This window comes from Mercenaria mercenaria, chromosome 5 (assembly GCF_021730395.1).
Source record: "Mercenaria mercenaria strain notata chromosome 5, MADL_Memer_1, whole genome shotgun sequence".
NCBI classification, from domain to species: Eukaryota; Metazoa; Mollusca; class Bivalvia; order Venerida; family Veneridae; genus Mercenaria; species Mercenaria mercenaria.
The window spans coordinates 35,036,344-35,052,914 of NC_069365.1; the positions used below are offsets into that span (position 1 = coordinate 35,036,344).

General features: G+C 33.0%; 1 protein-coding gene across 1 annotated transcript; it reads right to left on the minus strand.

The window, feature by feature from the left end:
• Positions 1 to 15,126: 15,126 nt before the first annotated feature.
• Positions 15,127 to 16,265, minus strand: LOC128557468 (uncharacterized). The gene is made up of 2 exons (XM_053544848.1): positions 16,068 to 16,265; positions 15,127 to 15,472 (listed from the first exon to the last, which is right to left on the minus strand). The coding sequence occupies exons 1-2, from the start codon at positions 16,195 to 16,197 to the stop codon at positions 15,207 to 15,209; spliced, it is 396 nt and encodes a 131-aa protein (XP_053400823.1). The 5' UTR covers positions 16,198 to 16,265; the 3' UTR covers positions 15,127 to 15,206.
• Positions 16,266 to 16,571: the final 306 nt, after the last annotated feature.

The window sequence follows — 16,571 nt, forward strand, 5'->3', positions numbered from 1 at the left end:
AAAATACAAATCATTCAACTTAATGTTTTATTTGCTCTTAGATATATATTTTCAATACTTTTAATGTTTACAACAGTCTTTAAAATGATCAGGAGAGCCAATTGCCAATTCGCGTGTGAATAACCACCAGCCCACTGGTAGACAGTTGGTTATTTGAAAATTTTCAGAAAGTCATTTTTTTCTGTCAAAATGATAACACCATTCAATTTAACCCTTGGTTTGTTCATAAATATTAACATTTAAAACCAGTCTTCGCAACATGTTTCAGAATATTTTTACAGCCATAAATGGGTAATATCATTAAATTTAATGCTTAATGTTTTCTTAGATATCAATATCCAACCATTCCATATATAATTCAGTCATTAAAACATTCAGGGGAGATAGTTCCCAATTCGTGTTCGAATTCGATATTTTTCAGGAAATCGATTTTTCAGTCGAAAACTAGTAGGCAGTTTGTTATTTAGCCGAACTGGTAAACTGGCTGTTCAGACCTTTACGCTGTTAAAGGCATCCAATTAAATAGTTTATTTTTAGATAGAAACTATAGAATAAAGAAAATTCTCATCAAATAAAATAAATTTGACTAAACCTATCAACTAATTTTGTTTGTTGAGAGCTACATTTACAATTAAATAGCATGTATTACGGTCACTTGTTAAAATTTTTCCTGTTTATCTAGTAGTACACATTTATGCTGTGATTAACTATGCATGTATCAGGTGTGTACCATTCTAAACGTACCACAGAGTTCTATTTACACACAAAAAGATGTTAGTTTTATGTTTTAACACGTAATTATTTATGCTTTCAATTATGAATATTTTTGTAATATATCTTTTAAGCGCTAAATATTAATATCTAATAGCCAATGAAACGTTTAATGGAGTGATTTGATCATAGATTTTTCCAAAATTTGAACTACCAACTGCCTTCCAGTAAGCAGTTGGATATTCGTGCGGAATGAAAACTTATAAATCTATACCTCAATATTGATAACGTTTGCTAAACCGTGTTTTATTTTGGGTTTAAAAAGTAATCGAACTTGCCAACATGTTTCAAATAACCAGCTGGCAAGTAGTATGTAGTTGGTTATTCGAATGTTCATTTACCAACCAACTTTATTGTCATGAAAAAATAGTGAATTATGTTTTTGTTTTTAAATATTGATCGATAAGTCACTAACTGGGTATGAATAATTATGGTAACTGTCAATCCAAGGCCGTTGAAAGACTACTGAATTTTTAATTTCTTCAGTTCCATAGATTTTTCAACTTTGACTCAAAGCGATACTGCATCGAGACTGACAGACGTTTGATCTTTTAGCTCTAAGTTGTATCAATTTAACTCGCTTAGTGTTTTATAATAAGATGTTATTAATTAGGTAATTTCATAAAAGCTTTGTTAATAGGCTGAGAAATGTCCTAGGATGTTACACTTTGCGCAACACGACTTCTAAATAATGAAGCAAATATGAAATCATCTAATTTATGACTGTTTTATTAATCAACTTTATAACTTTTATTTAATAAAAACTTTAACGTCCTTCATTATATAACTTGTGATATGAACTTCAATTGTCATCAAATACACAGAATATAAATATCTGCCTGAGGTACAGTGATGATTACTTTCAAAGCAGACTAATCTTATTGTTAAACTTGTCTTTTATGTGATTAAAATAATCGCTGCCAACTCAGTCAATGTCAATTTCAAACTAATTACAAGCCAGTACTAGTGCACAATAAAACGCAATGCCAGGTTCATTTATATATATTTATTAAACTGGAAACTGAATACCTGAATCTAAATCCACCGGCCAGCCCAATGTAAATTCATCGACAGTTACCCCTCACCTCCGAAAAGCCACATTTGAATAAAATTGCTGGAGGCAAATCTTTCCATCGACCCACCGACGCCAATGTACAATTCCATATCCCGTTATTTTAAAAATCTTGTGTTAATCATTTGTTACTCTATGGTATAGCACGCTAAATCTTTATTCAAAATCAAATGATAGTAAGGCGTTGGAGAAGAAACGAAAGCAAAATCAAGCGTCTATTCTCAGGCACGAAGGTAGTAATTCGCTGGATATGCCTCCGAATGTAGTCCATATCAATATATAGTGTCATTTTTCCGCCTAGTAAAGTCAATTTTCAGGCCAGATATAAGCTTTATTGATGCTTGATTGTAAAGAGGAATGTCTGCGGATGATTTTAAGCTACGTTATATGCTTCAGAAATTGTGTCGAAGCTGTTGGGTAGTATGTAAGTGAAAGTAGCTATTTCCTGATGTCTACCTACGCAATATTAGCGTTTTCATCACGTGTCTCAGTCATGTGACCATGGTCTCACTGCATTATGGTCAACCCCATACTGTTTTGGTATTTTTTGATTGCCTAAAGATAGACCTTTAAGACAAGGGTATTCTCGCAAGAAGGGAAAGGCTAAAATGCTGATAAAAACATGTTATAAATTGTTATTTTTTACACAGAATATAGTAGGGGAGGCATTTAAATGAAAAATTCGCACTTCGTGAAAATTGCTTTAACCGATGTAAAACTGGTACCTTCTGATCAGAATTGAGTAATAAATACCATTTTGAGACAAATTTCATATCATTTTAATATTTTGGGCAAAATTGAGACTTTTTCGGAAAGCAGGCAACATTTTGATATTTAAGGGGTTCCCAACACATTGGTTTCGCATTAGCGACATCTTTTTAGGTATGAATGACAGGAAGGGATGACTTTTCGAGTACTTTTAGCTGTTTCTTGCAAACTAATTATAGAAATACGAAAAGTTGTATCGTATGATACTTTATTTAATGAAAAATTGGCATATTCTATCCATTTGACACGTTTTTCGCAGGTATGAACGGCCTTATGGGGCATAATTCCGACAATAGCCGTTCTTTCAAACTGAAATTTGGCAAACTTTTTGACAACTGACTTATGTACAATAATTGATTGCGACAGAATGATTTTGAAAACTTTGACATTTGTTATAAGTACGAAGGTAGTAATTCGCCGGATATGCCTCCGTGTCTATTCAAATGTAGTCCATATCAAAACATAATGTTATTTTCCAGCCTAGCAAAGGCCATTTTCCTTCCAGTCATAAGCTTTGTGGATGCTTGATTGTAAAGAGAAATGTCTGTTGAAGATTTTAAGCTGCCTTATATGCTTAAAAAATGTGTCGGAGCTGTTGGGTGGTATGAAAGTGAAAGTAGGTATTTCTTGATGGCTACCTACGCAATATTAGCGTTTTCATTACGTGTCTCAGTCACGTGACAATGGTTTCATTGCATTATGGTCACCCCGTACTGTTTTTGTATTTTCTTGGTTTGCCTAAAGACAGAACTTCAAGACAAGGGTAGTCTCGCAAAAAGTGAAATGCTAGAAATGCTGATAAAACATGTTTAATATTGTTATTTTTACATAGAAAATAGTAGCGGAGGCATTTCATACCTCAGCCTATAAATGCCAATAAGGTATACTGATTTTGGCAGCGTTGCCTGAACCAATCAGAAGTTGTATCGCTTTCGGCCTAATTCATTAACCAATCAAACTAAAGGAATCTGATATTGGTAAAGAAAATTCTGAACTGGCTGAGATGAAACAGAATATTGCCGACTTTATCTCGCATGACATTGGCAATAAGTATAATATTGCGGCAAGTATAACTAATCTTATTAATAATAATACAATGACGTAAATAGAATAAGAATTTAAAACAAAAGTCATTATGAAATTTTACAAACGTTTTAGACAAATTATTTAAGAGTCGGTGGTATTCTAATTGATTGTCTTACCTAAAACTCCATAAATCTTTACTTCACAAAGGGTGCCATGCACATAATCATTATCGGCGGGAGGTAGAGGATAGATACGCTTGTATGTATGTAATAACTTCACGTATCTTGCATGAATTTCATGTTGAAATATTGTATCCCATCTCTTTGGTTCTCTACATTCAAATGATGTCAATGGCATATGTAATGCATTGAGTCCTGTAGAAATTTCTGTGTTTCTGATATAACGCCTGCCTGTCAATAAAAGAATAAGAATATTATTTCAAAAGCGTGTGTTGTTCAAAGACCTAGTTTAAACAAAACAACTAATAATACAAAGTAGAATAAACAACTTACAATGTAATCAATCCTTTTTTGCAGTTTTGATATATCCTTTTAATTAATACTTGAAATTTCACAATATGAAATACTTTATGAATATGTGTATAAAGTCTTTTTTATAGGCAAAAATGGAATTTGTATAAAATATTCAAAGCACACGTTTTAAGGAGAAACGCACAAAACATAAGTATAGAACGCAACCAGGCAACATAATAGCAAACTCGGTTTGACCGAGCCTGTTCAAGCCTGTCCCATCCCAGAGGTAAACATCAGTGACAGTGTTGCTACCGGTGTAGTAGCGTAATGATTTTACTCTAAGTACTCTAGTTGCTAGATGAATGCCATATATATTTTCTTCAAACGGCAGTCCACTGTTGTAGAAATTTGGCTGTGACCGGTGCTTACTCTCTAAACAGGAGGAAAACATGAAAGTTCACATGAATTACTTGGGGAGCAACTCAAAATGAATAAAAATGAATAATCATCATTTATGTAGAAAGACCATCAATAAGTCAATTATACAAAACAAAGTTCAAATGCAAAGGAGGCAAAACTCATGTAAAAAGTAGATCTATGCTGCATCCTAAATTGTCAAATGTATCAAAAAATCACTGTTCCATTACTGTTTGCATCGTCAAATCGGAATACAAATTCGTTTTTGTTCTATACCGCTGATTGAACAACAACATGACCTCTTCCGATGATATTCAGGCACCAAAATGCGTCATACATATGAAACAATGCGTAGCTCACATATTTTTTCATATGCATGGTTAAAAAATACCCTATATTCTTTGCATTAGATAATTCCATTCCATTGAATGAATTTACAGGAATTATCCTCTATGTCCTTTTCAAAAATAATTTCATAAAACCGTCTTCTTTGAAAGAAACTAAACTGTTCGATCGCGTCCGATTTGAAAGTGACATGAATGGTCTTAGTGCTTCATTCATCTAATAGGTAATAGGATTTTTCGTGAATTGTGGCTTTATTTTGGAAGATTCATGTAATAATCTATACACCATTCTAAAGATCTCCGAGAAGTCTGAATCTTTAATAATGTTAAGTTTCATTCGGCCACTTATATAACAAGAGAAAGACAAGTCATATTTCCATCTAACAGTAGACAACGAGTAACATACTGAAGTTATCAACTCTGCAATTATGATTATATGAGTATAAAAATCTGGCAAAATCTCAATGAAGAAAAACTGAAATTTAAACAAAATTTTAAATGGTTCCGGAATCCTGTTTTCATGGTAACTAAGATAAGTTAAAATGAACCAGCGCTCCCGTCAAGCGTATAAATATGGACGCGAAGTACATTAACCGCCAAATTCTTGACTACTGTAAGAAAAATAAAAATATGCATTATTTGGATAATGATGATATGTTTCTTCAAGGGAAAAAACAGTCAACTCTTTGTATGATGCTGGAGGCCGGCGAGGAATCCACATTTCTGAGGAAGGGGCTGATCAGCTCTAATTAAGCATGACAGCGTTTCTAATCGATGGCGTATCAGACCAGGATTTTATGTCCCCTGATACAGCTACGCCGATGAGAAACGGGTCAAGTGAGACTGATTCTGCAGCGCCATCGTCGGCAAAAAGTGTATCAATAAAAAAGAAAATAAGGGAAGATCTACAAATGAAAAATGTCTATGTATATGAAACTTTATTTTCCATTCGGATCTTATGTATAAATGTAGAAGACGATTTGTTGAAATCGTTTCAACACTCCGTTTATTTCATTTGCTAATCGTACATGTACTCGTAACGTGTTATGAGGTTAACAATAGACATTTGTATGAATATTCGAAAAAAGTAAATGAAGGTTTTTTAAAACATGCCAAAATCTTATACATATTACTAACATTATATAAGATGATTTGCGGTTTTGTTTATATTTCTGAGTTCATTTACGAGTTTGCTATATTTTTAAAGATTTAGTGATAGCTATTAATTTTGTAAAATTTCAAACATTTAAAATGACACGAATACATAAATTTATTTTTCTAAAAAAAGGCTATGCAGAATAGAAAAAAAATGCTGAATAATATATACAATAAATTTTGTGTAAATTTGTTAACTGTGTTAATATGTCATATCATAATGCATCAATAAATGTCAATGGTTTGAGGGACGTTAAAAACGATCCCTGATTTTTCAATAGTTGCATAAGAAAAAGTTCGACATCATATTTTTACAGGAAACACATTGTAATAACAATCACGAATCGATCTAGTATGGTAAACAAGAATACAGATTTTAGAAACAAAACTTGAAAATTAAAAAAAAGTAAATAACAATATTTCGACTTCAGAAAATGGAAAAAAATAACTCAAGATTTAAAGTTTTATTACAGCAAAGAGTTAGAAGCTGCAAAAATTAGGTCGAAAGCAAAGGATGTATGTGAAAATGAAATCTCACCAAGATATTTTTTCGAGTTGGAAAAAAAAGCGGGGAAAGCAAAAATTATGGTCAAAAATTCATACTGAGGCGGGGGAAATAAAGCAAGATAATAATTCTATCTTAAGTGAACAACAAACCTTTTACAAGTCGCTATTTTCATCAGAAGGTATTGAGAAAAGTTCGGCGGAAAAATTAATATCACATTTAAACACAAAAATAAATGACAATGAATCAAGGGTAAATAAAGAAGAAATAAAAAGCGTTATTATGAGCTTTAAACGTCTTAAGTCCCCAGGAGAGGATGGACAAAATAATATAAATAGTGGGTTTTTTTTGTGAGATGTATTGTAGATGTTCTCCGGACCGTTTAGGTGTGGATCGACCCAATCATCCGGGACGGTTTGCATGCTGTGATGCATTTCACAGGCATCATACTGGTTAATTCTGTCTGTTCAAAATGTAGGATATCCTTTGTTTTAATCTGTTCTAACCTGTAACTTTGATAGATGAGTTAATTATTTACGCTACTGTATTTTGTTTCATGTTATGATCGAACTTGTATTATCTTATAAAGTATATTTCAAATTGTGATTCAATATTTTATACTTTGTTTATATTTAACTATGTTAATGTTGTTGTTTTAATTAGGAGTTTAATCTGCTTACCCTTAATTTAAAACGCTGTGTATCTTACTACCATAATGTAATCTTAAATTCATTCTATAATAGTTGAATTACCTTTTGTTTTCTTTTTTTTTTATTATTAAACATCATATAGATGTTTTATGTAAAGCACTTTAAACGTATTTTTTATATGAAAAGAGTGCTATATAAATGTGGTAATAATAATAATGGTATTATTGCCAAATGGTATCAACAATTTTGGTATCTGAATAAAGGAGATTTGATAGAAGTAGTCAGAGAATGTTTAGAAAAATTCTGTCTATCGGATTCACAATACAAGGGCATAATATCATTGATATATAAGAATGGGGAATACTTCTCAATATCAAGGTCTATAAAACAAGACTGTCCGGTGGCACCTTTACTTTATATCTTACAGGCAGAACCTATGGCAAGATAGAAACATTAAAGGCATTAAACTCCCATCTCATAATCAGTTGAATTTAGAAATCAAACTTAGCCAATATGTTGACGACGTGCAATTCTTCTGCGAAAATGAAACTTGTCTTCCGCATCTATTTCAAAATCTAAAGGTTTATGAGAAAGCATCAGGCGCCTAAATTAACAAAGAAAAAAGAACCGGACTTTTTATAGGTAGATTAAAAAAACAGCACTCCGAAATACAACGAAATTAAAGGGACTAAAAATTACATTGCAACTTTAGGTGTTTGTCACGGCTACAATATTGATGCTAATGAAATTTGGATGGAAAAAATAAACAAAATGAAAAACTGTCTACAAGTATGGAAATCAAGAGTTTTAACGTATCATGGAAAAAATCTTATTTTAAAATCTTTTGTCGTGTCGCGTATTAACTTTGAAATAGAAACAAGAGGAATTCCATTAAAATACATTGACGAACTAGAAATGATAATGAGTAACTTTTTATGGAATAATAAGAAACCCTTAGTGGCTAAAAGTACAATTTTACTAAACAAAGAAGACGGGGGTCTTAATATGTGTAATATACCTAATATCTATGCAGGTCTAAACATTAAGATGAGTTGCAAAATAATACATTCGGATCCACAAAAATAGAATGCAATTGGCAAACACTATTTACAATCATATGATAAGAATGTTTCACAACATTGTTTTCTCTGCAAATGCTCCACAGTAGAAAATATGATTGTATCAAAAAAGAATATTAGTAACTATTATAAAGTAGCATTATTTAAAGCATTGGGCTAGATTTTGAAACTGCTTCAGTCCAGAAACAACAGTGGACATAGGAAATATGTATATTATTTGCAATAATGAAATAGAACATCGCGGCGATCCTTTTAATTTCGATTTTTTTTTAAAGAGTAACATCGTTTCGTTAAAACAAATCTGAGATTTTTCCAGAAATACTTTTATTTCATCTGAAAACTTGTTAAAATTATTAAAAAATAAGCGTAACTGGATCTCCGAATGGAACATTATTAAATCCAGCATTCCTAAAAAATATACTGAAACACAATAATACAAAACAACATCTTAAAACTTTTTACAGATTTAAAAAAGCAACCTTCGCTTCTCAACCTTGTCAATTTTCGCTTTCGGACAAGTCACTGATATCGTATAGCGAAGGGGTTCCTTTTGTTTAAATAAATATTATAGCTTACTATGTCTGTTGTACGTTAATAATTTGCTTGTGAATATGTGAACTATTGTTATATCTGTTTTATATGGATTCTATTTATTTCATAGTAATAAATCATTGAATACATTGTAAGGCTAGTAGGCGGATGCTCCCCGACCTCTATTATGCCAATGACGAGGAAAATAAATGGGGTTACCCATATGGGGCCTGAAAAAAATGACACAGTTTAAAATAATTTAACCTAACTTTTATAATCATCCTGGTCACAGTTTTATCAGGAAAATATGCGAATAAATACACTTCTAGAGCGAGTCGATTACTGGAGATGATAATGTTGATATTTGCGTTACATCCGTTAACAATACGATTATATTTAATAAATCCTTGCTGGATTTGGTGTTGGTGCATATCTAGAACATGGGGAAATGCTCTTTCAAGTTCGAAAATGCAGTTTCTTTTCAGCTTAATGGTTTATGTGTCTGGTAAATTAAATATATAGATCTAATGTAAATACATTCTATATACACATTGCATTGTCAGCATTTATCATATATGTTATGTTAATTAATCTATGCAGAATTACACTACTTTTCATCGTACTGTAATGACAGCATTAGACTGACAATATTTTAGACACTCTCACATTTCCTTGTTTTCCTGTTATTGTCAGTTTTTTTTTTTGCTTTATATCTTCCAACTTGACCACTAACTTCATCATTTCACAATCGCACAAACAGACGCGTATGATGGGTTGTTATGCAATGCGTTTCTGCAGAACTGAAACATGAGCAAAAATGAGGTAAATAACTACTGAAAAATTGGTATTTGCAATTGTTCTTGCTACATGTATACCCCGATAGACATTAAATACTCCGATCGACCTAATTAGCACGAAAGGGAGGTGTACCCAGTATTTAAAGAAATCCATCGATTTAAAGGTGGAAAACTGGTTAATAGCTTCCTTCGGGCACATATTTTCAACAAAAATAATTTTAGATATCACGATACGGCCATTTCTATATGCCCAAACTAGTGTAGTTTTGAAGATGCATGACCTGTGTCATAACCGACTGAAAACAATTTATAATTCTTGTTTACAAACTACATTTTTAACTTATCCGGGTATATATTAACGGCAAAAATCGTCAGTCGGTGGAAAATATTGGGTATCAATATGTGAGATTTGTTTTATTATTGAATGGTCGAATATTGAGTTCCATAAATTACGTAATGTTCATGGCATGATATACGAGGGATGATCAATAATTACGTAGACTGCCTCTATATCTTTAATAGTATAAGACATGCATTAATAAAAGATACATCAATAGTAACGTCGTTATATCCTCTAGTACGTCTGTAAATATCAAAAATGTCTGTCTCTCCAACACCAATGACGGTGACTTGAAGACGCACACTATCGCGTTGCCGGCTCGCGTCGTGATATGTTCGACGACGTCAACGGCGTCGCTTATCCTGAAGTTGCTCGACCACGACCTGCATCGTCTTCAAGGGATAGTCGGTCATCAGAAAAGCGTCGAACGGCAAATGCAGTTTTCTCCCCCTGTCTGCTTTAGTAGCTTATATGTTGCCTATTTCTTTGCAAAATTTAATGTTTGCGCGAATTTCCAAACTTTCTTGTGACGACATATCTAAATTCATAGCATGAATAACTGTCATAGAGCAGAAGTTGTTTATTTCACAATGCAACGGCCGATTGACGTCATATTTTCAGATAACGTCGCGCAAACGTCGTCAAACAGAACCGCGGATTTTTTTTTTAGAATTTCATTCTCAATGTAATATGATGTAAATGAATATTTGTCTTTGAACTCGTGTGAAAACAACGTATTTTGGTTGGCTTGTTTCACTGGGGGCTGACGCGTGTAACGAAAAGTGTTTCTAAAAGAAAGCACGTGTATGTTCCTCAATGAAAGCGTGTTAACATTCTGGCCTCAAACTGATCTGTGAGTATAGTTAACACGGAATACACTGCATAGATGTAGGACATTTTACATAGTCTTAAACTTAGAATAAAGATTATGCAAATGCATAGTGGTTTTTGGTGCTTCAACGTTTAAAATGCCAGCAAATTATGGTCGTTTCATGAAATGATGCAATGTTTTGATAATCAAGACCTTGATCTATAAATTTGCACATCAAATGTAATTGTAATGCTATTGTTTTTCACTAATAAGATCGTAGTGATAGAAAGAATTCGTTTTTTAGAACCAAAACTTATATTATCATCGGTTTACGAATGATTTTAAAAGAGTTGCAATGCCTAGATTAAGGAAAAACACTGTGTAAGTTTCTATACGAAATCGATAAAAGTGTGTGCGTTTCTAACAGAGAGTGTGTGCGTTTTTCACTGAAGACATTTTAATAATATCGTTTCCAATTATCGCGCGTCGACCGGGCGTCGTCTGCAAGTAAGAACTTTGGAACGCCGCAACTGTCTTATGTCAGGATATTTCATGTTATGATATCAGAGTGTGGTCTTAACTTGTCAATACAGTGTTTTATTATGTTAATAAACTATGTTATCATGTCAACGTATGGTGTTAACTTGTCAAAACAGTGTCTTATTATGTTACCTAGTCATGTTATCTTCTCAGAGTATGTTGTTAACCTGTGAAAACAGTCTCTTATTATGTTAAAAACTATGATATCATGTTAAAATGAGATGTCAACTTGTCCAAATAGTGTCTTATTATGTCAAAAAGCTATATTAATATATCAAAGTACAGTATGATCTTGTCTATAGAGCGTGTTATTATGTTTAAAAAACCAGACAAGATCAAATGATACTTTAACAAGATAACATAGCTTTGTGACATCATAAGACACTGTTTTGACAAGTTAACATCGCATTCTGACATGATGATAGCATGAAATTTCCCGACATAATACAAGTGCGGCGTTCCATAAAGAACATTTAATTACCTCTTTTCGTTCTCCATTTTAAATCATGCCTCAATTAATTAACTTCTTGCTTTTCGTCGTGTGTATATAACTGGCAATGAACTGACTTGCTTGGAGTATCAATTTTCTGCAATTTTTTAACAGAAGATAAAAGGTAAGGGTAGATTTCCCGGAAGCACAGAGCACCACAAACACAATCACAGAACTACACATTTGCAAAGTAGGCCCACAACAAAAAGAAGCTGTAGCATACTTTCCACCGCCGCTGAAGTTGGAATTGATAGCTTTCCTGTTAATTTATCAAGCTTTAAATCATTAACTTTTGACCACATCACGGCCAAGTACTTTAAACGTCCTTTTATATCGTACTTTCGACGCAGTGAGTGTCTTGAACATGTATGACAATTTTTCCTCTGGGTGGACCGCTGCGCTGTGACATAACGCATCATTTACCCCGCCAAGTGAAAGGCAACAGTATGGACAAACAACATGGTTCATTTCCTAAAATTAAACATAACTTCGTTGATAAATACACACATAACATTTGACTTCGTTGGAAAACATACACACTCTCTGTGCGACACGCACACACAATAAACTGTGGGGAAAAATCCTTTTGTATGTTATTTTTATCAGAAACGCAGAAAAAAACGTGTGTTCTTTCAAAGTCATGACATTTATTCAAGATATCACTACTATCAATCATTGTTTTCTTTGTACAGATAGTATGTACATGAAATTATGCAAGAAAGCACAACGCGCGCACTTTCATGACATAAACTGCACTAAAACAAAGTATAACAACAAGAGGCGTTTGTGTTATAGAAAATAACATTTATCATCGTGAACCTGCTATCTGATTGCCGTCGCAAGTACAAAAGTCCAAGGAATACACAAAATTGTATCCAACACGTGGTCAACATAGTCTTCAATTGAAAGAATGTAAACGAACATACACATGCTGTCTTTGAGAAACACTTTACGTTACACGCGTCAGCCCCGAGTGAGTTTAGTTAATATACAATCAAGTAAACTTTAAACGTCTGAATAACTGGTTTTATCATGCTGAATAACTGATACTTATATTAACATTTTATCGGCCAGCGTCGAAAACCCGTATATTCATTTGTACGAAAAAATCTTTTTAGCCGTTTAGAATTTAATTATAATTCTGCATGTTTTCCGAAATTGCTGGATATCTGATCCAATCAGAAAGCTGCAAAAATGTTATTTGACGCGCTCGTATAAATCACTGGACCATTGTATGTACTTCTAAAATCTGGTATGCATTTTGTTAGTTTCTGACATGCATCAGATAACCAAACAGGAGAAATAAATGGTATCAAAAACTAAACCAATTTTCGTCGTATTTATTGCATTATTGCTACATAGAAGTTCTGCGGAAACTTCGTAAAAGAACATTTCTTCTATTTTATTGTTACCATTATCTCGTGTATGTGCAATAATTGAAGAAACTAAAAAACATGAGGTGTATCACGTAAAACGTGTGCAATTCCTGAAAAAGATTTTCCGTATATCCTGAATAACACCGAAAGTGAACAAACACAGATCATCGACGGCAGCAGACGATTTGTAATAGAAATAAAAAATTACTAAATGCCAAAATTATCAATATAAATTGCATAATAACATTTAAAGGCAACTGTTATCCTTTTTCTTAACTCGATCATCCGAAATTCGGAAAAAATATCAAGAGGGTTTCTTCCGCTTTACTCATTCTTTTTTGTCCGAGGCGATCTTGTCTGTATTCTGTTCAGATAGAAAGCTGTCCGTATTCATCATCTAAGACGAGCCCTTTTTTTTTTGGGATGCATGCTGTATTTTCGTCTTCCTTATTACAAAAACGATTCAAAGTGCAAATGCACGCTACCCTGCTACGCACAAGAGGAAGCTAAGCTAGGTATTAGAAAGGATAAGAGATTCTACATTTTCCGTTGAACAGGAAACACAAATCAAGCAAAAGTTAGGAAAGCAAGTAAAAACATTAACTACCGAACCAAAAATATGTTTAAATTACTTTGTCTTGTACACTGAATTTATACAAGCCTATTGTTTTCCGAGTTATTTTTAACATTTTCTTTTGAAATGAGAAAACAATCATTAAACTTTTTTCTGACAATAAAATAAATACCTAATATTGTTAACTCGACATTAATTTTTTATACATTTGCGTCAATAATTTTGGGTTGGTCCCTCAAAAAAAAGTAATATAAATACAGGGCGCCGCCATACTGTTTATGTGTGAAAGCGAGGCGACGTCATTTAGCATAACGGTCTAAAGGAGAAAACCAAAATGCATATGTAAAGAAATATATAAATAAAAAGTGCCTGGAGAAATGGATCCTCACTATATAAAAACATTCTCGAACATCATAACCATATCATACTTCTAACAATGATGTCAACCAGATTGGTGGGGCAGACTGAATTGCTTTTTTGTATTATCGTAAAGCGCACGGACAATATAAAAGAATATAGAATCAGCTGTTATGCTTACCGTACATTTGTTCATAAAAAAGGACTATATAAGAAATTCGGTATATGTCTTGTAGATCAACAGTCCACCATACTGCGGGTTGGTTGCCATATGTATCTATATCAAAACAACCTACGATCCCATCATTTCTTTGTCGTGCTGTTGTGTTTTCCACTGGAAAAAATCTATTACCCAACACACTGTTGCCTTTAATAAATGCTGGTTTTCCCATTGCAACATCAGTGACTACAACAAGATATAATATGCCGCTAGATGCTATTTAAAGTAGCTCTGCACGTTTGAAAAACCGGAAGTAATGACGTAATATCACTTATCCGGATAACGAAGAATAAAGCCCAGACTCGGCATCCGGAAATGAAAATCATTTTAAGAATTAAAGACAGCGTATGAGTTAATTCATTAAAACGCCAAAGTTCTTGTCTTTCTATATAAAAGTTTTGACCTGTTGAATAATTCCAAATGCTGCCTTATACTATTGGTCACATGTGTATTTACGACTGTGAGAAGCTTCATTTAAATTTACATCGTAGAAACAATTTCTATTCTCAAAAATGTTATCAAAATTGTGACTTTACCATAAATGGAAACCTGGGTAACGTTCAATCAAATCATGCTAGCAAACAAACAAAAAAAAAAACAAAAAAAAAAAACAAAAAAAAAACAAGGACATGACCATATCCTTTTTATTTGCCGAATTTTCTAATTACTGTGAAGTTTTGTTAAATCAGGGTTAAATTTCATCAAATTGTACATTGTATAAAAAATGACCTTAACACGGAGAACTACTTTAAGACTATCTTTAAACAGATTCTGAAGACATTCAGAAAATTAGCGACAGCTCTAGAAAAGCGGTGAAAATATTTCCCAAAGTTATAGAACAATTGTACATGGACGCAAAGTGTATTTCAGTATATTCTTGATGAAAGAAAGCTATCCAAAAAGACTATATTTACTTGTGAACAAAAAGCACATATAACTTACCTTCGATTCTCTTAGTTTCAAAACCAATCAGGTGTTCATACGAAGTATTCATGACATGGTAGATGAGCCGAAAACCTTCCGTATACGGTACTTCATGTATCCGAATTTCGCTCCTTGCAAATGAGATATTGATCAAATCTGACACCGAGTAAATTGTATCCGGAGGTCGGGATAAACTACAAAACGTTCGTTCATATGTTGATTCAATAACCTTGAGTGTTGAGCCGATGCCATCTACAATGAAAATAATGAAGCCAATGCATGCCGAAAGTTAAATAGTAAAATGGGACCACCATATCTGAACTGAACTTTTTACACCCTCATATGTTTTCTTGAGAGCCTAAAACTAAAATAAAATAAATTGAAAGAAAAACAATTAGCAATAAAAAAAACAACGAAAAAAGCACAACTATTTTGGACGTTGGCACATAAACATTTTATACAATATAAAAAGCTTTATCTTAATAAAGCATTGTTTTAGTCAGTTAGTGATGATATGTGCACGTATCCCTATCGTCTGCGAAATGTCCTTACAAATTTGTGTTTTCCGCGAATTGCCGCAAGATAACTAGAGCATTCTATGGTCACTGTATGTGATAGCAACACTAATTACAGCTAGCTGCTCGTCTTGTTTTAACCATCGAGGTAGAAAGAAATGTTTACCACTGATAACGCTCCCAAGATCTTTAGAGTAATGTTGTCATTTTAGCGATAAAAAGCAGAGAATATCTGCTAGGGAATAGGTGAATCAAAAATTTAATTCAAATTTTTATTTAGAAAATTTCATAGTGTTTCTTGTGGTTTAGAATGAAAGTACAACTTCACATACCTTTATTTTTACATGCTACGAAAAAGTCTTTAAAGATCAGCTGAACCCTTTTCCTAGGATAATGTATTGTCCATAGTTCTGTCGTCCCGACAAATGAAAGTCCCAATAACGACATTGACGTCAACACCATTGTAGACCTTCTGCAAAATTCATTTCTATTCTTGCTAAGTAACGGCGTTCCTAGTGTGAAGCATGCAGGATTACCTATGTAATGAAATCACAATGTACTATTAAAATAGCCAGGCAGTTTGACCTCAATATTTTGCCTTTTGAATATTCACAATGTTGCAAATTAAGCGGAGTATAAGAAATTTCAAAACTGAAATGGTATTAACTTAGGGAGTAAGTGTTGAAACCATAGTGCTTCGATGCTAATCGTCTGTTTGGTTGGCTTGAGTTTAGCGTTCAGCATTATTTAAGCTATTTTATATACCGGTATCCAGTTTCATCCTCCATGGATCCAGTACAATATTTGCAACTGCTTTAGGCAAGTCGTTAAAACAA

What these genes read in the sequence shown, in the direction of transcription:
- LOC128557468 (XM_053544848.1), bottom strand. Translation starts at nt 16,197, where the DNA reads ATGGTGTTGACGTCAATGTCGTTATTGGGACTTTCATTTGTCGGGACG. An exon ending in CGTAGCATGTAAAAATAAAG is followed by an intron (nt 15,473 to 16,067) that starts GTATGTGAAGTT and finishes TTTTCATTGTAG; the next exon opens with ATGGCATCGGCTCAACACTC.